This window comes from Ornithorhynchus anatinus, chromosome 10 (assembly GCF_004115215.2).
Source record: "Ornithorhynchus anatinus isolate Pmale09 chromosome 10, mOrnAna1.pri.v4, whole genome shotgun sequence".
Classification (NCBI taxonomy): Eukaryota; Metazoa; Chordata; class Mammalia; order Monotremata; family Ornithorhynchidae; genus Ornithorhynchus; species Ornithorhynchus anatinus.
The window spans coordinates 31,846,034-31,870,573 of record NC_041737.1 but is presented as its reverse complement, the minus strand read 5'-3'; the positions used below and the strand labels follow the sequence as shown (position 1 = coordinate 31,870,573).

Below are 24,540 nucleotides of genomic sequence, written 5' to 3'. Positions count from 1 at the left end.
GCCGTGGAGCTCACATATGCCCAAATGACACAGATCCAAATGCAGAGACAATGTAGAAGGGAGAGAGAGTTGGGAAAGAGAGAGTTTAAATGGGGAAGGCCTCTTGGAGGAGATGTGACCTCAATAATACTTTGAAGGTGGGGAGAGTGGTGGCCTGGTGTATATGGAGGGGGAGGAAGTTCCAGGCTTGGGAAAGGACGTAGGAAAGGAGACCGGAGGTGAGATAGGAGACCAGGGCACAGTAAGCTGGTGCTAGTGGAGCAGAGTGTGAGTACTGGGCCGTAGTAGGATAACAGTGAAGTAACGTAGGAGGGAGAGAGCTGATTAAGCACTTTAAAACCGATGGTAAGGCATTTCTTTTAGAGGCAGAGGTGGATGGACAACCACTGGAGGTTCTTGAGGAGTGGGGAAATATAGTCTGAACTTTTTTAGAAAAATGATCCAGGCAGCAGAGTGAAGTATGGACTGGAGTGGAGAGGGACAGGAGGCAGAGAGATAAGCAAGGAAGCTGATGCAGTAATCAAGATGGGAGAGGATAAGTGTTTGGATGAGCATAATCGCAGTTTGGATGGAGAGGAAAGGGAAACTCCTTACCACTGGCCTTAAAGCATTCAATCAGCTCCCCTGCTCCTACCTTACCTTTCTGATTTCCCACTACAACTCAGCCGGCACATTTCGTTCCTCTAATGCTAAACTTACTCACTGTACCTCCGTCTCATCTATCTCACTGCTGACCCCTCACCCACATCCTGACTCTGGCCTGAACGCCCTTCCCCTTCGTATAAGACAGACCACCGCTCTCCTATCTTCAAAGCCTTATTAAAATCACGTCTATTCCAAAAGCTCTTACCTGACTAAGCCCTCATTTTAATTTTTTATGGTATGTTCTATGTGCCAAGCACTGTTCTAAGAGGTAGATGCAAGTTAATCAGGTTGGACACAGCCCCTATCCTACATGGAGCTCACAGGCTACGTAGGAGGGAGTAGGATTGAATCCCCAGAGAAGTAAGGTTTACTGAGTTAAGGTAACTAAAGCCCAGAGAAGTTAAGTGACTTGCCCGAGGTCACACAGCAGACACATGGCAGAGACAGGTTTAGAACCTAGGTCTTCTAGTTTCCAAACCCGTGCTCTTTCCACTAGGCCTTACTGCTTCCTATATTTGTTTTCCTTTCTGTGCCACCTCTATACTTGGGGTTGTTCCCCATCAGCATTTTGATTTTCACCCCACCTCACAGCACTTATGTCCATATCCATCTGCAATTTATTTCAGTATCGCTCTCCCCTTCTAGACTGGACTGTGTGTACCAACTCTAATCTACTCTTCCCTCCCAAGCGCTTAGTACGGAAGGCATTCAAAAAATACCACTGATGACCGACTGACACTGTATCAGGTGCTTGGGAACATACCAACAAACCTGACTTGGAGTCAGGCCTTGCTTATGAGGAGTTTACCATGATAAAATCCTCAAAAAAAAAATTGTTTAAACAACCAAACTGCTTTCTTGCTCTCCCCTCCTTCTGTAGACTGACAGCAGCTGTCTTCCCAATGGGTATGTTGCAGGGGCTGGGTGGAACAGGGGGATGCAGGGGTGGAAGGGGAGGGGAAGGGAGCCTCAAGTTCCTTTTCAAGAAGCTAAAGTTCCTAGCTGCGAGGGGATGGAGGTGGGGGGCACCTCCCAGTGTCTCCTCCAAATAATCGCAGGCCTGGGACCCCTCGGATTCCCGTGGCCCTCAGCGGCATCAAAGGAAGTGGGACTACAAGGCCCGGGAACTGCTTACCAGAATGACTTGCACCTCCTCCTCCTTGCCTGCCTCCTTCTCCTTCTCTTCTTCCTCCTGCTCCTCCTCCTCTTCAAACTCCTCCAGCACCTCTGCTTTGGCCTCAGCAATGAGCTCCCTCAGTGGCCGGTTGTCTTCTACCTCCAACACGAAAGGGTGCTGAGAAGGGAGGGGCAGAGGGAAAGACGCTGGGTAAGAAAGGCGATCAGAGATCTCAGAGGAGTCAGGGAGTCAGATGGGTAAGAGGACAGAGGGGTCAGAAGGACAGAGGATTCAGGGCTCGGAGGGGCCTGAGGTAGGAGGGTTCACAAAGTCAGAGGACTGTGGGTCAGAGGGGCTGGGGGTCAGAAAGATCAGGGGGTCCGAGGGCTCAGAGGGGTGAGGGGCTTAGAAGGAGGATCAGAGGGGTCAGAAGATCAGGAAGGTCAGGAGCCAGGAGGCCAGAGATGTCAGTGGGGCCTGGGCCTGTCTTCCTTCCTTCCTTCCCAGGATTGGGATTTCCATTAGGAAGGAGGAAGGCCCCAAAACCACAAGCGATGATGCGTACATTAAGCAGAAGGAGTGGTGCTTACACTCAGGGAGAGGAAGGGAAAGCGGCCAAGGAGAAGGAGAGAAGGACAGGCAGGCAGGCAGGGACGCACAGAGGAGGGAAAGGGACTGAGAGACACTGCTGAACACACACAATAGTTGGCTTTGTGGTCACATCATCACAAAACTCTCTTCCAGGGTCACAGAATTGCTGGGTCCTCTGCTGAGGTCAGCTTGATCAATAACGTGCTCCGGACATACTCATATACACAGGCGCACACACACAGACACACGTTAGCACAAACTTGCACACACGGAGACCCATTCAAGCTCATATACAGATGCCCTCACTGATACAGACACACACGAGAACACACAGACTCACTCGTGTACACACAGATCTGCATAAGCACACGTGCATACACACACATTCATACACATCCATTCCGGGGAACAGGTTCCTCTGCTTGTCCTGTGCTGGGGCTGTGGTCTCTGCCTGAGAGTGGGCCAGAGGAACTTGCCCCGGATGGACTCACACGAGGTGATGAAACTGTGAGAGATACTGTAGGGGCGGGGAAACAGCGGGCTGAAGGGGGGAGCAACGGAGGTGGGAGTCATGAGGGCTCAGGCCCAGGGTTTCTGGACCCTCTGCCTCCTGCCTCAGGGCTGGCCACTCACCTGCAGAAGCTGACTAGCTGACCACCGGCTGTCTGGGTCCCGAGCCAAGGATCTGCGCAGGAAGTCCTTAAAGTCTTCAGACCTGCAAGGCCCATTACAAACATGTTGTCCCCTTCCCTCCTTGACTGGTGGGCTTCCTGGGCTCGCTCGCCCCTCCCTTCCTCAGTCCCCACATTTCCCCTCTCCACCCTCAAGGAGCTAACACTCAGGTGACAGATGTGTCACTCTCAATTTATTGAGCACTTACTGTGTGCAGAGCACTTTACTGAGCACTTGGGAAAGTACGATACGACAGAATTGGCAAACACGATCCCTGCCCAAGGGAGATTTCCCTAAGGAGACAGATTCAGACTTCATTATTATCATCATTGTTTTTTACTAATGATTATAACGATAGTAATAATAATAATAGTAATCATGAATCATCATGGTTGTACCTGTGGAACACTAAATACCAAGCACCGGGGTCTTGTCTGGTTTTAGGCCGTCGAGTCGTTTCCGACCCATAGCGACATCGTGGACACGTCTCTCTCAGAATGCCCCACTCTCCTTCTGCAACTGTTCTGGTAGTGTATCCATAGAGTTTTCTTGGTAAAAACATGGAAGTGGCCGCCTTCCACGCAGTAAACTTGCGTTTCCTCCCTCGACTCTCTCCCGTGCCGCGGTTGCCCAGGACAGGTGAGTTTTGACGTGTGGCAGATGGCCTTACACTTGCGAGCCACTGCCCAAGCTGGAGATGGAATGGGTAGGCCCCTGCTTGACTCTCCCTCCCGTAGTTGAGATTGGTAGAGTACTGGAAACTCTCCAGGTGCCATCCTGAGAGGGGACCACTGGGGTAGATACAGATAATCTGATCAGACACAGTTCCTGTCCTTCACGGGGATCCTGGGGTTAGGACTTTGCTTTCTAGACGTACTTCCCTTGACCCCTGACCTCAGCGTGGCTCAGTGGAAAAAGCCCGGACTTGGGAGTCAGAGGTCATGGGTTCGAATGGCGGCTCTGCCGCTTGTCAGCTGTGTGACTGTGGGCAGGTCACTTAACTTCTCTGGGCCTCAGTTACCTCATCTGTCAAATGGGGATTAACTGTGAGCCTCACGTGGGACAACCTGATTACTCTGTATCTACCCCAGTGCTTAGAACAGTACTCTGCACATAGTAAGCGCTTAAATACCAACATCATTATTATTATTATTCTTTCAGTTACAAAAATTCGTTTCCCATCAGTGCTGTTCTCTTGTCTTAGCCAAGCTCGTGTCATTCTAAGTTTGAGAAGGGGAAATATTTTCCACACCATTTAAATCCCCTGAGGCCTGACACCTTCCTTGGAAAGCCCATAGTCCATTGAGACAAGACCCCTCTGCCACCAGAGCCTACCCGCCCTCCCTACAAGAGTGGGGAAGGAAGGGGCAAGGAGCGAGCGGCTGAGGCCATTAACCCCCATTTCACAGATGGAGAAACTGAGGCCCAGAGAGGGATCATATGTGACTTGATACTGCCGACCTCACCTCCTCCTTCCAGTCTCTCTCCAGTCCGTGCTTCACTCTGCTGCCCGGATCATTTGTCTATAAAAGCGTTCAGGCCTTGTCTCCCCACTCCTCAAGGAATCCTAGCGGTTGCCCATCCACCTCGGCATCAGAAAGAAACTCCTCACCACTGGCTTTAGAGCAGTCAATCACCTCGGCCCCTCCGTCCTTACCTCGCTACTCTCCTACTTCAATCTAGCCTGCACACTCTGCTTCTCTAATGCTAACCTTCTCACTGGACCTCGGCCTCATCTAACTTGTCACCAACCTCTTGCCCACATCCTGCCTCTGGCCTGGCACACTCCCCCTCCTCATATCTGACGGACAATTACTCTCCCCCACTTCAAAGCCTTATTGAAGACGCATCTCCTCCAGGATGGCTTCCTTGACTAAGCCCTCTTTTCCTCTCCGTCAACTCCCTTCTGTGTCGCCCTGACTCGCTCCCTTTATTCATCCTCCCTCCCAGCCCTACAGCAATTATATACATCTCTATCATTTATTTATATTAATGTCTATTTTCCCCTCTAGGCTGTAAGCTCATTGAGGACAGGCAATGTATCTGTTTATTGTTATATTTTACTCTCGCAAGTGCTTTAGTGCAGTGCTTACGCAAACAGAAAGATTTAATAAATACAATTGACTGAAGGACTGACCGGTGACAACCAACCACAAGCCAGGACTGAAACTGGGCCAGAGCAAAGAGTGGGTAAACTGACCCCGGGGCTAGAGCGAAGAATAACTGCTTGCACGTGGAGATTATGGGGACAGACGGGTCTCCTGGGACCAATCTGGGGAACCTGGCAAAATCAGAGATGCAGTGTGACTTAGTGGAAAGAGCGCAGTTCTGAGAATCAGAGGAGCTGGGTTCTAATCCCGGCTCCCCAACCTGTCTGCTGTGTGACCTTGGGCAAGTGACTTCACTTCTCCGGGCCTCAGTTCCCCCATCTGCAAAATGGGGAACCGATACCTGTGCTCTCTCCTTCTTAGACTGTGACCTCCATGTGGGACCTGATCATTTTGTAGCCACACCAGTGCTTGGCACATAGAAAGAACTTAACAGATACTAATATTGTTAATAGTAATAGTTATAACGGTCACAAAAACGATACGGATACCCAGCCCGTGGCCACACAGCTGCCCCGGAGCAATGGGCGAGGCTCAGCCCAATCCCAAGCATCCCTCCCTCCCTCCCAGAAGAGCACTGGTTTGCTGCAACCAGGAGTCTACCGATAGAGGCACAGGGACTTTAATACTCTTATAATAAGGAGAAGGATAATTGTGGCATTTATTAACTGCACACGATGTGCCAAGCACTGGGGTATATAGGCTACAAGCAGATTAGTCACAGCCTAAGGGGGTTGGAAGAAGAGTTGCTGAATCCCCATTTTCCAGATGAGGAAACTGAGGCCCTGAGAAGTGAAGAGATTTGGCCAAGGTACCCCAGCAGACAAGCGGTGGAGCCAGAGTGGGAATGCAGGTCCCCTGACAGCCAGGCCCGAGTGCTGTCCAGTGGGCCCTGCCACTTGTCTGCAGGCTGAGTACTGCGGAGCGCAGGAAGATGGGACCCCGGGGGTCTCGGATGAGGGCCTCACCACCGTGTCGGGGAGTGCAGGGTAGGCGGCTGGGCCTTGGAGATCTTCAGGAGAACCCTCATGGGGTTGAGCTCGTGGTGCGGGGGCTCCATCTCCGCCATCTCGATCAGGGTGATGCCCAGCGACCAGATGTCAGCCTTAGAGTCGTAGGGTGCTTCCTTGGAAGTCTCACACTGAACCACCTCTGGTGCCATCCTGCACGCCAAAGACCAGTTAGTCATGCCCTGGCCCCAGGCAGCCCCCCGCCCAACCGCCCCCAGCCCGAGACAGCTGGTACCGAGCCCCCCGGGTCATGAGAGAGCGAGGAAGCAGAGAGTCTCCTGGCTGGAGCACTCAACTGTAAGCTCTTGTGAGCAGGGACCGTGTCTACCAACAGTCCCAAGCACTCAGTACAGTGCTCTGCACACAGTAAATGCTCAGTAAATACCAATGATTGATTGACTGAATGATTGGGCAGCCCCCTTGACAAGGGTCAGGTTGATGTACAATCTTGTGAGTATTTTGGGGAGGGACAGAAGAGGGGGCTTCATTTATCTAGGGGGATCGTCGGGGGGGAGGCAGCAGCCGTTCGAAGAGATTCAAGACTGGGAGAGACTAAATTTACGCAGCTACGAAGAATGGCCTCATCTGGTTTGTGAAAGAACTGACACCTAAACCTCTGATCATCACCCACCACCACCGCCAGAATCACATTTGAGTTCTTCTTGTGAGCGGAGCACTCTACTAGTCACCTACTGGTTGCAGAGCAGTGTACTGGATGATTTCTGGGTGCAGAGCTCACTGTACTGGGGGCCTACTGGGTGTTGAGCACCATCCCAAGTGCTTTCTATGTGCAGAGCAGTGTACTGGATACATACAGTGTGTAGAGCAGTGTACTGAGTGCCTAGTCTTTGCAGGGCACTGTACTGGGAGCCTTCTTTGTGTAGAGCAGTGTACTAGGTGGTTGCTCAATCAATCAATGGTATTTATTGAGCGCTTACTATGTGCAGAGCACTGGGAGAGTAGAATACAATGGAATTAGCAGACATTTTCTCTGCCTATTATGAGCCAGCATTCCAGAGGGGGAGACAGGCGTTAATATAAGTAACATAATATATAATTTAAAGATATGTACGTAAGTGTCATGGGGTTGGGGGTACGGTAAATATCAAATGTCCAGAGGTCACCGATCCAGTTACATAGGCAGTGCAGAAGGGAAAGAGCCGAGGAAAGAGGGCTCAATCGGGGAAGGCTTCTTGGAGGAGATGTGACCTTAATAACGCTTTGGAGGTGGAAGGAGTAGTGGTCCGATATAAATGGTGTAAAGGGACTATTTTGATCCCTTTCTCACCTTCCTTCTCTCTCCAAGCCCACTTTAATCCCTGAGGACTTCAATATCCACATAGATATGCCCTCTGACCCCTCTGCTTCCCACCTTCTATCACTCATCAACTCCGGCGACCTCCTGCTCCACTCCACCTCCCCTACTCCCCAACTTGGACACACCTTTGATCTCATCATCTCTAACCACTGCACAATCTCTACACTAACCGACTCTGAAATCCCTCTCTCTCACCACAGCCTTCTCATCTGCCTCCTCTCCCACACTCCTCCTCCCAGTAAAACTGCTATTCCCCCACAGAGACCTCCGATCCCTCGACCCCAACCAACTCTCTCAGCTCGTTACGCCCCACTTAGCCTCCATACCCAATCTACCCACTCTTGATGACCAAATAAATGTTCTCAGCACCACCCTCTCTACTGAACTCAACTCACTTGCTCCCCTATCCCTTCGTCACTCTCGTACCACTAACCCACAGCCCTGGATCGACTGCAGAGTCCGCCTCCTTCGCTCTTGCGCTTGAGCCGCGGAGAGCTGCTGGCAGAAATCTAAATATCAGGTGGAATCTGTCCACTTCAAGTTTATACTTGCTTGCTTTCACTCTGCCCTCTCCTCTGCCTGGCAAAACTATTTCTCTCCCCTTATTGACACCCATGCTCTTTGCCCTCGCCAGTTGTTCCAGGCATTAAACTCCCTCTTCAGGCCTCCTGTCCCCCCCGGCCTCCCTCGTCGCTTGCCCACAGTGAACTGGCCATCCACTTTATTAAGAAAATTAACACCCTCAGGTGTGAGCTCCCTAAAATCGCTCCTTCCCCTCCTCGTTCCCTCCCCTCCCGCCCCCCTCTTCAACTTTCCCATCCTTCCCAGCAGCGTCTCCAGAGGAGATCTCCCGCCTCCTCTCAAATGCCACCCCTTCCACACGTGCATCGGACCCCGTTCCTTTGCACCTTAGAAAAACTCTCCTCCTCCTTCCTTCCCTCCCTAACATCCATCTTCAACCATTCGCTTTCCAATGGCTTCTTCCCCCCTCCCTTCAAACCTGCCCATGTCTCCCCCATCCTAAAAAAATCCATCTCTTGACCCCACAGCTCTCTCCAGTTATCACCCCATCTCCTTCCTACCATTCCTCTCCAGCTTCCTCGAGTGAGTGGTCTACGCCCACTGTCTCAAATTCCTCTCCTCCAATTCTCTGCCCAACCCCATCCAATCTAGTTTCCATCCCCTTCACTCCACTGAAAATGCCCTCTCAAAAGTCACCAGTGATCTCCTTCTTGCAAAATCCAAAAGCCTCTACTCCATCCTAATCCACCTCGGCTGCTCAGCTGCCTTTCACATTGTGAACCACCCCCTTCTCCTGGAAACGTTATCCAACCTTGGCTTCACTGAGTCTGTCCCCTCCTGGTTCTCCTCTCATCTTTCTGGCCATTCATTCTCAGTCCCCTTCACAGGCTCCTCCTCTGCCTCCCACCCCCTAACTGGGGGGGGTACCTCAAGATTCAGTTCTCGGTCCCCTTCTATTCTCCATCTATACTCATTCCTTTGGAAAAGTCATTCACTCCCATGGCTTCAACTACCATCACTACGTAGATGACACCCAAATCTACATCTCCTCCCCTGTCTCGCTCCCTCTCTCCAGGCTCGCATCTCCTACTACCTTCAAGACATCTCTACTTGGATGTCCTCCCGTCACCTCAAACATGTCCCAAACAGAGCTCCTTATCTTCCCACCCAAACTCTGACCTTCCCCTGTCCTCACTGTAGACGGCACTTCCATCCTTCCCGTCTCACAAGCCCGTAACCTTGGCGTTAGCCTTGGCTCCTCTCTCTCGGTCAACCCACATATTCAATCCGTCACCAAGTCCTGTCGGTCTCACCTTCACAACATCACTAAAATCTTCCCGTTCCTCTCCATCCAACCGCTACCACTTACTACAGTCTCTCATCTTATCCGACCTAAATTACTGCGTCGGCCTTCTTGCTGACCTCCCAACCTTCTGCCTCTCCCCACTCCAGTCCATACTTACTTCACTCCACTGCCCGGATCATCTTTCTACAGAAACAATCAAGACGTCACCCCGCTCCTCAAAAATCTCCATATCAAACTAAAACTCCTCATCGTTGGCTTTAAAGCACTCCATCACCTTGCCTCCTCCTGCCTCACCTCGCTTCTGTCCTTCTACAACCCAGTCCACATAGTTCACTCCTCTGGTGCTAATCTTCTCACCGTGACTCAATCTCACCTGTCTCGCCACCAGCCCCTGGATCATGTCCTACTTCTGGCCTGGAATGCCCTCCTTCCTCAAATCTGCCAGTTACTCTCCCCACCTTCAAAGACTTAGTGAAGGCACATAAACTTCAGAAGGCCTTCCCAGGCTATGTCCCACTTTTCCTCATCTCCTTCTCCCTTATGTGTCACCCTGACTTGCTCCTTTTGCTTTTCCCCCATCTCCCAGCCCCACTACAGTTATGTATATATCTGCAATTTTATTTATTTGTACTGATCTCTATCTCCCCCTCTCTAGACTGTGAACTCTTTGTGAGCAGGGATTTTCACTTATCGTTGTACTGTTCTTTCCCAAGAGCTTAGTACAGTGCTCTGCACACAGTAAGTGCTTAATACATACAATCGAATGAATGAATGAATGACTATGGAAAGGGAGGGAGTTGCATGCTAGGAGGAGGATGAGGGCTAGATAGAATAGTTAGGGGCACAGTGAGTAAGCTAGAGGTAGAGGAGCAGTGTGAGGGGGCTGGGCAGTAGTAGGAGATCAGTGGTGAGGTAGGATGGGGAGAGCTGATTGAATGCTTTAAAGTCAGTGGTAAGGAGTTTCTATCTGATGTGGAGATGGATGGGCAGCCATTGGAGGTTCCTGAGGAGTGGGGAGACATAGACTGAACATTTCTGTAGCTAAATGATCCATGAAGCAGGGTGAAATTTGGATCGGAGTGGTGAGAGTTGGGAGGCCGGGAGGTCAGCGAAGAGGCAGTTACGGTTGTCAGGGCAGATTAGGATAAGTGCCTAGATCAGCATGGTAGCAGTTTGGCTGGAGAGGAAAGGGTGGATTTTAGAAATGTTGTAAAGGTAGAAAAACAAAAAGATGGGATTTGGTGTCAGATTGGACTGGAATGAGAGAGATGAATCGAGGGCAACGCCAAGGTTACGGACTTGTAAGATTTGGAGGAGAGGGGTGTTGGCTACAGTGAGGGAAAGAGCGGGAGGACAGAGTTTGCGTGAGATGAGAAGTCCTGCTTTGGACATGCTAAGTTTAGCTCATCCTCCAACTGGCCCTGCACCTATCTGTTCCCTGGGACACAGCCCCAGAGCAGACGCCAGCCACTCTCCCGCCCAGCCCGACTCCGACCCCACGCACCAGTACGGGGTGCCGATGAAGGATGCTCGGCGCTGCAGGGTCCGGGTGTTCCTGGCAGACACACCAAAGTCGGCTGAGACACGGGAACGGGGAAGACGGAAGAGAGGGGGAGGGAGAGAGACAGAGAGTGAGAGAATGAGATACTCCTGACTGGGAGAACGTCAACCCTGGAGGGGGCAGGAAACCGGGATCTCCAAGGGGCCCGGCTTGGGGCAGACTGGTCACAGCTGAAAGCGGCATGGTCCAGTGGAAAGAGTACAGGCGTGCGAGACAGAGGACCCGGGTTCTAATGCCACCTCTGCCAACTGCTTGACCTTGGGTAAGTCATTTAACCTCTCTGGGCCTCAGTTTCCTCATCTGTCAAGTGGGGATTCTAAACCTGTTCTCCCTCCCATTTAGACTACGAGCCCCATGAGGGATAGGGACTGTGTGACACCACCCCAGCACTTAGAACAGTGCTTGATATAATAAGTGCTTAACAAATAACATTAGGAAAAAAATAAGGCTGGGAGAAGAGGTCTGGCAGCTGGGTGGGAAGGTAGGGAAGGAACAGGGAGGCAGACCAGGGGTTGGATTATCCCTGGGGGCCGCAGGAGCCCTCCTGAAGGTAGCAGCAGAAGGGAAGGGAGGGCTTGGAGGGCTGAACTGGGATGAGGAGGTGGAAGTGCATGAAAGAAACCTGAGGCTGAGGGAAAGGAATGAAGAAGGCTTCTCTGCCCCTCGCCCCACCCCCCGAGCCCTCTGTTACCCCTTGCGGCCCCCCACTCTGGCTGCCAGGAGCCGTGACCCCTCCCCTGCCTGGCCCTGCCTGCCCCCCACGAGTGTCTCACCCAGCTTGACGTCCCCGGCGGCGGACAGCAAGACGTTCCCAGCCTTGAGGTCTCGGTGGATGACCTTGGAGGAGTGCAGGTAGGCCAGGGCCCGGAGCAGCTGCTTGCAGACCACCCGGATCTGGGGCTCCGTCAGCCCTTTCTCCAGCTCTGAAATTACCCAAGGGCCCTCGGTCCGACCCCTCTGCGAGATGGGGGTGGGACCGAGAGGAGGGGGTCTGGCTCCGAGGCCTCTCAGAGGGCCCAGGCTGCCTGAAGCCTCGCCACTGGCTCAGGGAAAGGCACTTCCTGGGCCTTGGTTTGCTCATCTGTGTAACGGGGGAGGGGAGGGGAAGACCTGAAGGAAACTCTGAAGGAAAGTGCCAGGGGGAAGAAAAATCCAACAGGGAGCAGGGACGAGGATGCATCCGATGGGGGTACAAGTCACCGAGGCTGCCATTTTCCTTACCTAGCATAATGGCGTCCACGGCCCCGCCGGGGCAAAACTCGATGAGGATCTAGAAACCGAAAGAGGTGTCAGAGGAGAACTGCGGCTTCACGGGCAAGCAGGCCTCTGATTCCTCGTCAGTCGATCCTCCCATCGATCAGTGGTATTTATCGAGAAGCTACCATACACAGAGCCTTGTCCTAAACCCTTGTTCCCTGCCCTCCGGGAGTTCACAATCTGGCAGGGGAGACAGGTTGACTGTGGGCAAGAGGCGGACACAGGAGCAGCATGGCCTAGTGGATAGAACCCGGGTCTGGGAGTCGAAGGACCTGTGTTCTAATCCCAGCTCCACCACTTAATAATAATAATAATAATAATAATAATAATGTTGGTATTTGTTAAGCGCTTACTATGTGCAGAGCACTGTTCTAAGCGCTGAGGTAGACATAGGGGAATCAGGTTGTCCCACGTGGGGCTCACAGTCTTAATCTCCATTTTACAGATGAGGTAACTGAGGCCCAGAGAAGTTAAGTGACCTGCCCACAGTCACACAGCTGACAAGTGGCAGAGCCGGCATTCGAACTCATGACCTCTGACTCCAAATTGTCTGCTATGTGACCTTGGGCCAGTCACCTCACTTCTCTGTTCCTCAGTACCCTCATCCGTAAAATGGAGATTAAGACTGTGAGGCCTCTGCAAGACAGGCACTTTGACCAACCCGATTACCTTGTATCTATCCCAGCACTTAGAACAGTGTCTAGCACATAGTAAGCACTTAACAAATATCACAATATTATTACCATTATTCTTATTAATAATGAAAACCCAGATGACCCAGCCTGGAGCCACTGTGGTGGTCTTCGCGTGACATGGGCTCTTCGCGCCTAGGGCACTGGTCTGTGCCCTGTATGCTGCCACGGAGGAGGTGAAGACGCCTGGCAGGAATGACGGACAAGCCTCGGGCCCGAGGAAGCAGCTACACGCAGGTGCATGGAACTCTGGATCCCAGGGCTAGAGGTCTGTGCCGGGCAGCTGCCCTCCGAGGCCCAGGGTACAACGATCCAGGAGGTGGGCAGGAGCACAGCCCTTTCCTCGGGGCACACGCGGGCCATGTCCTCTCAAGGTAATTGGGTTGGACACATGGGGCTCACATTCTTCATCCCCATTTTACCCATGAGGTGACTGAGGCTCAGAGAAGTGAAGTGACTTGCCCGGAGTCACACCGCAGACAAGTGGCAGAGCTGGGATTAGAACCGATGACCTTCCGACTCCCGGGCCCGTGCTCCCAGGCCGCGCTGCTCCTCATTCCCTGCTCACAGGGACCAGTCCCTTCTCAAAGGATTTCACCCCACAGAGCTCTGACACTGGATTGCCGCCCTTCCGTGGTTTATGAAAGGAGACTACTTTAACTCCTTTAGCCCACTCTACACAACTGTAGGCCACCGTATGCATCTGTAACCCACCTGACATGACTGGAACCAGCCCTACACACCCGTAGTCTATCCTTCATAACTGTTACCCGCCTTTACATACCTGTAACGCCCCCTTACACTCCTCTAACCCATTCTACGTACTTGTAACCAACATCACACACTTATAACCCACCCTAAATACCTGTAACCCATCCTACACACCTAGAACCCGATCTCTACATGGATCACCTCCCGCTCCACAGCCTGGGGTCTTTACCTCCCCACTACCTCCATTTCCCCATCCCCACTATCGGTGGGGCCCTGACCTTTCCCTTCAGGGTTCTCCCTCTGGCCTCACCACTGTCCCCCCAAGCCTCCCCAACCCAGCTCAGGAGGCACCCCGAACTCTCTCGGCCTCATGTCAGAGGCCAGACTGGGCCAGGACCCTACACGCACGGAACCCCGTCCTGCTGGGAGCCTGGGGCCTGGAACCCCCGGCCCCGCTCGGCGGGAATTCAAATAGGCTTGGCCAGGCTCAGCTCAATGGATCAATGGTGCAGGCGTTCCAGCAACCGGAGGTGATGCTCAGGTGGGGCTCACTCCTCCTCTTCCTCTTCTTCCCTCTCCACCTCCTCCTTCTCTTCATTCTCCGGCTGCTGCAGCCCTCCACACACACCCTGCAGCCGCCCTCCTCCTCCTAGCTCCCGTATGCGTCCTGCAGCCTCCCTCTTCCTCCGAGCCCCCCCATGCCCCCTGCAGCCCCCCTCCTCCTGCTCCTCGCCCCCCAAGCCACCCAGGTCCTCACCCAGAGTTCCCCTTCCCAATAGAGGGCCTCCAGCAGCTGGACGATGTGTGGGTGTTCACAGCTGGCCAGGATATCTATCTCCACCACATAGTCCTCTAGTTCCTCCTCGTTCTGTGTCTGGATCACCTTGGCAGCGGCCAGGACTCCCGTCTCCTTGTGCTGAGCCTGGAAGGGACAGAAGGGCAGATCCTGAGTTTCTCCGCCCTCCCCCCGCCCTGCCCAACGGATGGCCCTTCAGCCCATCCCTGGGCTTTGGGACCCGGTCTCCTCGCCGCTCACCGCTGGGCTCACGGAGGCCCGGTGTCTCAGTTCCGGCGAGGCCATGACCCCACTGTGGGGAGGGTCGGCCTGGTGGATGAGATCTGCTTCAGGGCCCTTCTGGAGTGGGAGGGTGGCTGAAGCAATTGGGAAAAGAGGGCATCACTTCTGACCCACCACCCTGAGGGATCCGCCGCTCTGAGGGGCCACCACAGCCATGTTGAGGGACAACACCAGTCTCCCTGAGGGGCCACAACAGCTTCCCTCCGTATTCATCACAGCCTCCTTGAGGGGCCTCCACAGGAGACTTAAGGGGCCACCACAGTCTCCCTGAGAGCTCATCCTAACCACTCTGAGGCTCACACACTGTGGCCGCTCAGAGGCTCACCATGGACTCCCTGAAGAGTCCACCGTGGCCAGATGAGGGGCAACCATGGCTGTCCTGAGGACCCACGAGAGCCATCCAGAGGAACCGCCATGACCACTTTGAGGGGTCAATACAGCCACCCCAAGGGGTCACCACGGGGTTTAACACAGCCATGCCACCACTGAAACCCTGAGGGGGTCACCACCTCCCTGAGAGGTCACTACAGCCATCCTGAGGGCTCATTATAGCCAAACCAAGGAGTCACTCCGGCCCTCCGAGGGGCCCCACGACGCCCCTCGGGGGTCACCGTAGCCACTCAGCCAGATCGTCCACAGCCTCGGCTCAGAGCTGAAGCAGACTGGGGAAACACCATGCGCTCCAGAGTGAACAGGAAGGGTAACCTTTAGCTTGTGGAAGATGGATGCTCCCTGAACTTCTACTGCCTGGACCACATCAAGAGCCTCTAACCTGGCCCTGTAGAGATGTGGGGCAGGATGGGTTCCTGCCACCTATTTAAGAAGTCAGGCGAGGAGGTACGGGCCCTCCTCAGCTGATGTAGTCTCACCACACACACACACCAAGTCCCTAGAACACACTGTGGCCGCTCAGAGGCTCACCATGGACTCCTTGAGGAGTCCACCGTGGCCAGATGAGGGGCAACCGTGGCTGTCCTGAGGACCCATGAGAGCCATCCAGAGGAAACGCCATGACCACCTTGAGGGGTCAATACAGCCACCCCAAGGGGTCACCACAGGGTTTAACACAGCCATACCATCTCTGAAACCCTGAGGGGGTCACCACCTCCACCACACTGGGCACCCAATACAGCCCTCCAAACAGAGTAGGCACCCAAGACAGTGCTCTATACTGAGAAAGGGTCCAGGACAGAGCTCAGTGCACAGTAGGGTAACAGAATAGTGCTCTGAGCAGAATAAGCACCGAGAATGGCATTCTACATGAAGTAGGTAATTAGTACAGTGCTTTCTAGCCAGTGGTTATTCAGGACCGTGTTCTGTGCACAATAGTGGGCCCAGAACAGTAGCATTCTTTACCCGGTAAAAGCCCAATACAGTGCTCAGCCCACAATAGGTGCTCAATCAGTAATAGTGATGGTGATGGGTCCTGGGAGACTCCATTTTACATGTAACAGGACAGTGTTCCTGGGAAGGAGTGTGCAGTGTGGCCCGGTGGACAGAGCATAGGTCTGGGAGTCAGAGGGACCTGGGTTCTAATCCAGTCTCCGCCACTTATATGCTGTGTGATCTTGGACAAGTCCCTTCCCTCTTCCGGGCCTCAGTTACCTCATCTGTAAAATGGGGATTAAGAGTGTGAGCCCCACGTAGGACTAGGATTGTGTCCAACCTGATTAGCTGCTATCTACCCCAACACTTAGAACAGTGCTTGGCACACAGTAAACACTAAACGAATAGCGTCAGCACCGTCATCATCATTACTACTGCCCTCTCCCCATCATCTTCCCTCAGCCGCCAGGGCCAATTTAATAATAATAATAATAATGTTGGTATTTGTTAAGCGCTTACTATGTGCAGAGCACTGTTCTAAGCGCTGGGATAGAGGGTAATCAGATTGTCCCACGTGAGACTCATAGTTAATCCCCATTTTACCGATGAGGTAACTGAGGCACAGAGAAGTTAAGTGACTTGCCCACAGTCACACAGCTGACAAGTGGCAGAGTCGGGATTCGAACCCATGAATTTAGGGTCATAGCGAGTCCCGGGTGCAGGTACCCAGAGAGTCTCCAAGGTGATTGTCCAGCCCGTGCTTCCCTGCCTCCGTGGCGCATCTCCAGGGGCACCTTGCTCCATCCTAGGCATTTTTTTTTTTAAGGGAATGAGTTACTCAGGGCGTCAGCCTTGGCTTGGAATTTCCTGGCTTTTGGCATTAGATCCTTAGCACTATTTAAACAAAGGGAGTGTGTGTATAGGGGACATCGTTTGTGTATAATATAGCTTAAGGGACTAGGAGATGTCGATGGATACACTGGTTTCGAATGTAGAGCTTGGGTAACCATTTTAAATTAGGCAAGAAAAACGTTGCTCCTTTCAGTGACCCCAAATCATAGGCCCAGGTTTAAGTCATGAGTTCAGATTGCTTCCTGCCAGAAGTCTTCTTAGCTACTTAACCACCATCTTGCAATATGTTAAAAACCCACACCTTCACTGAATAAGTGCAACATCTGAGGTAAAGAGAAGAGGAATCGGGTCTTTTAATAGTTGTGATATCTGTCAAGTGCCTACTGTGTGCCAAGCACTGTGTTAAGCTGTGGGGTAGATCCTAGATAATCTGATCAGACACAGTCCCAGTTCCACGTGTGGCTCGTGAGCTACAGGGAGGCAGTGTTTAATCCCCATTTTACAGGAAATTGAGGCCCAGACAAAACAAGTGATTTACCCAAAGCCACACAGCAGATAAATGGTGGAGTCAAGATTAGAACCCAGATCTCAGGACTGCCAGTCCTGTGCTCTTTTCACTAGATTGTAAGCTCCTTGAGGGCAAGGATTGTGTCTACCTACACGATTGTCCTCTCCCAAGCACTTGGAACACTCTGCACCCAATAAGCGCTCAATAAATACGGTAAAGTAATCGATTAGACCCCACTGTTTCAACTTCTCCCACCAATTCACTTGCAGTTAATGCAACTGCAAGGCTGGGCAAAACTTGGCAGTACATTTTGCTTTCCCCTTCCAGACACGACCTGGTGATAAGATACTCTTGTAGTCATTCATTCATTCAATTGTACTTACTGAGTGCTTACTGTGCGCAGAGCACGGTACAGAGCTCTTGGAAAGTACACAATTCAACAACAGAGAGAGAGACAATCCCTGCCCACAACGGGCTCACAGTCTAGAACGGGGGAGACAGACATCAAAACAAGTTAACAGGCATCAATAGCATCAATAGAAATAAATAGAATTATATAAACACATCAAAACAAGTAAACAGGTATTAATATAAATAGAATTATAGCTATGTACCTATATACACAAGTGCTGTGGGGCGGGAAGGGGGGTAGAGCAGAGGGGGCAAGTCAGGGTGATGGGGAGGGGGAGCTGAGGAAAAGGGGGGCTCGCATCCACTTGTATCCACCTCAGCACTTAGTACAGTGCCCGGCACATAGAAACTGCTTAACCAATGCCACGGTAATAATGATTACTATTATTATTCCCTCTCACAGTGCGGAGCCCCTGCGGTAGCCTCGAGCTCACTGTTTCCAGAAGCTTCCGTTTCCAGAAGCCTTGGGCGAGGGCCAATTTAGTCAACAGGTAAAGCTCCTGGTCTCCTCCCGTGCTTAGAATCACCTGATCAGATGCCTTACATTTCCTCCTCTGACACAGGCCGGGTCAGCTCGGGTCAGGGCCCACCCCCACCACAGCTTCTCCTCCATTCCCAACCCCTTCCCCCAGGGAGATCACCCCTCCGTCCTGCTCCGTGGGTTTGGCTCCACGCACACAGCGAGGGGCTCCTAGGGCCCCACGCCGCCCAGCGGAAGTCGCTGTGGCTTCTGACTCTCCTCTGTGTATCCCCGGAGGGGGCGGCTTACAGGAAGCGCTGCTACTCGACGTTCACACTTCCCTTCCCTCACCGCACCACACTATCCCCTCGCTCGGGGGGGGGGGGGGAGAAGAGGCTCCCCGGGGGTGACGGCCCCCGAGCGGGTGTATCCTAGGTCTCGTAGCGCCAGGGGCCACCCCGCATCACTCGAACCTGTGGTCTGCTCCGCTCTTCGAAGGCGGGGATCACGTCACTTTACTGCACATTTCCGATCGCTTAGTACGGTGCTCGGCAAACAGTGAGGACTCAGCGAACTCCACTGATGGATTTATTATACTGGATGCCTACTGGATGTCTGGTGGGTTCAGAGTCCTGAGTCGGATGATTGAGAATACGCGATAACAGAATTAATCAATCAGTCGGTGTGGCTCAGAAGCAGCGTGGCTCAGTGGAAAGAGCACGGGCTTTGGAGTCAGAGGTCATGAGTTCGAATCCCGCATCTGCCACTTGTCAGCTGTGTGACTGTGGGTGAGTCACTTCACTTCTCTGGGCCTCAGTTACCTCATCTGTAAAATGGGGATTAAGACTGTGAGCCCCACGTGGGACGACCTGATTCCCCTGTGTCTACCCCAGCGCTTAGAACAGTGCTCTGCGCATAGTAAGCGCTTAACGAATATCAACATTATTATTTACTGCATGTTTACTGGGTGCAGAGCACTGAACTAAGTGTTTGGGAGAATGTAATTGAGTCATTAGACATGTATCCTGCCAAGGAGTTTGCTGATGGTAGACGGGGAGACCGATAAGTAGGGGGAAGGGTCCATCCAGCGCGGGCTGCCTCTGCTTCCTCTCCCGAAGGCTCCCCTCTCTTGATGAGTGGAGAATCTCCCCATTTCTAAGTCGTGACCGACCCCAGCACCCAGATACTTTCTGAGCGAGAGCCTTTACGTCTGCTCCGTAAAGGGGCTGCGCATGGGGGACGGGCCCGGGACGAGGTCAAAGTCCTGGGCAGCCGTAGAGAGTCACCCCGAATGACTCAGAGAACTCTCGTGGCTCGAGACAGCGGCTGCCCAAACTAGGCTCTCGGTAAGAGCCGGTGAATGAATCGATCAATCCTTGGTATTTACCGAGCACTGTACTAAGCACTTGGGAAAGTACAACAGAGCTGGTAAACACGTTTCCTGCCCACCTCAAGCTTGAGTGAATGAATGAATCGGTGAAATCTGTTCTGGGCACTGCACTGCCAGTCTCTGAGCACCGGGAGCTCCTTGGGGAGGGTGTGGGGACATGTGGCTCCTGCCTATAAACTTTCTAAAGGAGATCCAGATGTGCAAATCAGTGGGATCAATCAGCTTTAACTGGGAGAGTCCACCCTACTCTCTCACTCCACACACTCAATCCACCCTCTCCACTGCACAGCCTGTCCCCAAGCCGACCCTGACCCATTCTTTTTCCCCCCACCTGCCTCGTCCAATCCAACCCACTTCCTCCTTCCACCCTCCTCCGGGAAGCCTCCCTTGGTTAATGCTAATAATGATAATAAGGATGATTGTGATATTTGTTAAGTGCTTACTATGTGTCAGGCACTGTACTAAGACCTGGGGTAGATAGAAGATAATCAGGTCACCCATGAGGCTTCTAGTCTAAGTAGGAAGGAGAATGGGATTGAATCCCCACTTTGTAGAGGGGGAACTGAGGCCCAGAGAAGTTAAGTGACTTCCCTGAGATCACACAGCAGGAAAGTGGCAGAGCCAGGATTAGAATACAAGTCCTCTGACTCCCACGCCTGTGCTCCTTCCACTAGACCACGCTGCTCTTCCCACCAGTTCTCCGACCCTCCGGCCCAGCCCCCGACCCACTTCTCCCCGCTCGGTTATTTGTTCCGAGGACTGTCGTCGATCGTCCCCATCTCTTGCTCAACCTAGTGCTCGCTTTACTCTTCACTCCGATGCTCTCTTTTCTGCACTCTGCTGCTCGCTCTATTACTCACTACTGCTAATTTCACAACTCACTATACCGTCAGTCAGTTGCATTTGTTGAGGACTTTATCGTGTGCAGAGCACTGTACTAAGCGCTTGGGGGAGTACAATATAACAATAGAACAGACACATTCTGTTGTAAGCCCACGGTGAGCTAACAGTCTAGACGGGGAGACGGACACTAATATAAATAAATAACAGATATGTACATAAGTGTTCTGGGGCTGGGAGGGGGGATGAATAAAGGGGGCAAGTCAGGGCAACGTAGAAGGGAGTTGAAGAAAAGGAAAAGAGGGCTCAGTGAGAGAAGGCCTCATAGAGGAGATGTGCCTTCAACAAGGCTTTGAAGGGGGGGAGAGCAGTGCTCATCCAGTGCTCCATTCAGGATTAAGAAGGATTAGCTCAGGAGCGGGGCACGGGGCAGACCAGTGTTCGTTATCGAGGACGATGCCATGCTCACATTCAACTTCCTGTTTACAGCTTAGATGATTTTTCAATGAAACCACATTGCAAAGCACAGGCAAGATGAAGCAGAGCAGGGGCTGCTTGGGTTTTTGGTCTTGGGTCGGGGGCGAGCGGGGAGGAGGAAGGTTGCCCCCTTCCCTTTAAAGCCAGCAGGAGACGGAGAGGAGCAGGAAGGTCAGAATGGAGAAAAGTCTTCCCATAGCTCTAGGTCCTGGTTCAGGGAGGGTCTTTCTCTGGGAGATGCTCCTTCATTCATCCAATCATATTTATTGAGCACTTAATGTGTACAGAGAACTGTACTAAGCGCTTGGGGGAGAACAGTGTAACAATGAACAGACGTTCCCTGCCCACAGAGAGCTCACTATCTAGAGAGGTATAGACAGACATCAGTGCAAATAAATTACAGATTTGCACTCGAGTGCTGTGAGGCTGGGAGGGGGGATAAATAAAGGGAGCGAGTCAAGGCAACGCAGAAGTGGGAGAAGAGAAAAAGAGGGCTTAGTCAAGCAAGGCCTCCTGGAGGAGATGTGTCTTCAATAAGGCTTTGAAGTGGGAGAGAGTCACTGTCTGTTGAACGGGAGGAGGAAGGGTGTTCCAGGCCAGAGGCAGGACGTGGGCGAGGGGTCAGTGGTGTGAAAGACGAGATAATGTCAGATTGAGAAGGTTAGCATTAGAGGAGCAAAATGCACGAGCTGCGTTGTAGTAGGAGAGCAGCAAGCTGAGGTAGGAGGGGGTAAGGTGATTGGGTGCTTTAAAGCCAGTGGTGAGGAGTTTTTGTTTCATGTGGAGATGGATGGGCAACCCCCGGAGTTTCTTGGGGAGTGGGGAAACATGGCCTGAACGTTTTTGTAGAAAAATGATCCAGGAGGCAGCGTGAAATATGGACTGGAGTGGGGAAAGACAGGAGGCAGGGAAGTCAGCAAAGAGGTCAATAGAGTACAGGACGCTGGGAGAGGATGATACGGTAATCAAGGCAGGAAAGGATAGGTGATTATTATCAACACGGTAGCAGTTTGGATGGAGTGGAAAGCGCTCCCACTTGACTATGGGGCGGAGAAACAGCATGGCCTAGTGGAAAGAGCACTGAGAGGCCTGGGAGGGGAGGTGGGTGGTCAGAGGACCTGCTGGGTTCTAATCCTGGCTCTGCCAAACCTGCCTCTTGCCTGACCTCGGGCAAGTTACTTCACATCTCTGGGCCTCGATTTCCTCATCTGTAAAATGGCGATTCCGTACCCGTTCTTCCTCCACCTTTGACGAACAGGGATTGTGTCCTACCTGATTATGCCGTGTCTCCCCCAGCGCTCAGTACTGTGCTCAGCACATAGTAAGCACTCAACGAATGTCATATCCAACATCATTATGGATATTATTATCGTGGGGAAGAGGATTTAGAGATGGGGAAGTGGTCGCCAGGGGTCAGGGCATGGCTGGAAAGCCCCCAGGGAATAAGACCCTTGGGAAATCGCTGAGTTCGTGCATCCCAAGAGTCAGTGGGAGGGTTCTCCTTCCGGCCGACAAGTAGACTTCGGCCATTTGCGCGGTGTGCTCTGGCAATGGCAACCTGGGCAAGAGGGTGCCCTCTTGCCAACCTGCTGACTGGGCCGCCTCAGAACCCGACCTCCCTCCTATTGCCACCGGTTAATCGCCTGCCATTTGAGAAAGCCCCTTCCCCTCTCTGGGCACCTGTCTCTCACTGGGGCCGGCAGTCTTGTCCCTAATAATAACGGTAAAAATAATAATAGTTGTGGTATTTTTTGAGTGCTTACTAGGTACCAAGCACTGTGCAGACTGCTGGGTTAGCTACAGGTCAATCGAGTCGGACCCCGTCCCTGACCCACAGGGGGCTCACAGACTAGGGAGGAGGGAGAACCCCCATTTTACCGGTGGGGAAACTGAGGCACAAGGAAGTTAAGTGACCCCCCCCCAAGATCACCCAGCAGGGAAGGGGCCTGCAGGCCAGGCAGCCACAGAGCCTCAGCGGGTGGGCTCGGTTTTGCCGTCTCTAGGGGATGATGGGTCAGTTCTAAGGAAGCACCTGGTGCGTCCTGCCCCCCGCCCCCGTCCCCCACGGCCTGTCCCGGCGATGGAAGGGTTAAGTCCTTCTGGGCCGCCAGAAGGGTGCCACTGGGATCTTTGCAGTTCAGCCCTGCATAACCGCGATGTTTGTTAAGTGTTTACTCTCTGCTAAGCACCGTGTAATCCGAGACAGTGGGAGTGAGAGTCTTAGATTCAGAGCAGAGTGGCGCAGGCGTGGAGAGCAGGGCTCTGGAGTGTGGAGGGGTAGGATGCTACTGAGCCGGAAAGAGGGACCCCGGCCCACTAGGTGTCCACACCCACCCCATGGTCCCCAGGCGCAGCACCCGACCTCTCCGTGGGGACCCGGGGGCCAACTGGCAGCTGCGGCTGGACACTGCTGGCCTCCCTCCCGGCGTTAGGGGAGGGGGCCCGGGGCTCACATGGGGTCCAGAGCGGCCCCACTCCCCCCCAGACTGAGATGGAGCGCTGCCTGGACTTCTGGGGGAGGGCAGGAGCAGGGTCTCCCTGCAGCCTGAATTTTAGGGGCTGCAGGTTGTGGAGAGGTGCGGTATGGCCGGGACAGAGGAGGCGGGTCTGGAGAGGTCCGGGAGGCTGGACATCCATTCTCCTCTTGGGTCACTCCAGATCCCGGCTTCAGGGGAGCATCCAGGGGAGGTCCCCACCCAGCCCCTCCCTCCCATCCGTCTCCGGAGCCCCTCTGGGTCCAGGGCCCCTCTCTCTGCGTCCAGAGCGGCTCAGTTTCCATGCCGGAGACCCCGGCACTCGGTCCTTCCCAGCGGTCTCTCTTACCTTAAACACTTTCCCGAAAGCCCCGTCCCCCAACTCTCCGACCAGGGTCCAGGCGTCGGCGGGGTTCACGTCCCGTCTCACGTTCCTGTAGAGCTTCACCCGCCTCTTCTCTGCCCCGGCCCGGAACAGCCGCAGCAGGAAGGCCATGGTCGCTCCCGAGCCCACAGCGGGGTGGTGGCCGGGTGGTCCCGGGGCCCGGTCCCGGCCTGGGGCCGTGGAGTGTCAGTCCCAGTCACTGCCCCATCCCTGCAGGGTCCTGGGGAGGCCTCCAGGACAAGCCTGGCGGGAAGAATGTATAGAGCGATTGGCGTTTCTCTGTCGATAGTCCAGCTGGGCCTAAGTGTGGCGAGGGCCTTGGGGGCGGGTGGGCCGCCTCAGGGCCGGGGTCAGGGGGGCCCCATCCCCGGAGCCTCCCCGACCAGTCCTTCTTGCCCGTCCCAGCCCTCCAGGGCCCCGGCAGAGCACAAGCCGGGGCGCGGGGAGAGGAGATGTGAGATGGGTTTTCTCGAGCAGGTCTCAAACACCAGCGTTTCCTCTCGCTCGTCTCTCTCAGGGCCGGAAACAGCCTGGAGATAAAAGGGCGAGCCGAGAGCTGGTACTCGGCCATTGAAGAGAGGAATCGAGCACGAGACAGAGAGAGATGAGACAGACACAGAGAGGCATGTTTGCAGACAGCTACACCAGCGGATGCTCTGGACTGAGGGTAAAAGCTACGAGCTAGTTTGGCCTCAAAGCTGGCTGGTTGCCAGTACTGAGCTGAATCAACTCCCTGAATCCCCACGACCTGCTAATCAGGTGGGACACATTTCCTGTCCCACACAGTGCTCACAATCTAACAGGGAGGGAGAACAGGCATTAAATCCCC

The 24,540-nt window shown here is 53.4% G+C and overlaps 1 protein-coding gene across 4 annotated transcripts in view; it reads right to left on the bottom strand.

Annotated features, from left to right (window-relative positions):
• The window catches only part of LOC103168229 (serine/threonine-protein kinase 10-like), a 40,700-nt gene extending 16,480 nt beyond the window's left edge, over positions 1-24,220 (bottom strand). For 2 of the 4 annotated variants that reach the window (XM_029073355.1, XM_029073356.1), the window contains exons 1-8: positions 23,676-24,220; positions 14,268-14,432; positions 12,072-12,120; positions 11,624-11,773; positions 10,794-10,866; positions 6,102-6,296; positions 2,987-3,068; positions 1,781-1,939 (exon numbers count right to left, since the gene is read on the bottom strand). In XM_029073355.1, coding sequence (XP_028929188.1) covers positions 1,781-1,939; positions 2,987-3,068; positions 6,102-6,296; positions 10,794-10,866; positions 11,624-11,773; positions 12,072-12,120; positions 14,268-14,432; positions 23,676-23,822 — 1,020 coding nt within the window. In that variant the 5' untranslated portion in view covers positions 23,823-24,220. The remainder of the gene's footprint in view (positions 1-1,780; positions 1,940-2,986; positions 3,069-6,101; positions 6,297-10,793; positions 10,867-11,623; positions 11,774-12,071; positions 12,121-14,267; positions 14,433-23,675) is intronic. The other 2 variants (XM_029073351.2, XM_029073350.2) reach the window with 1 other exon arrangement.
• Positions 24,221-24,540: the final 320 nt, after the last annotated feature.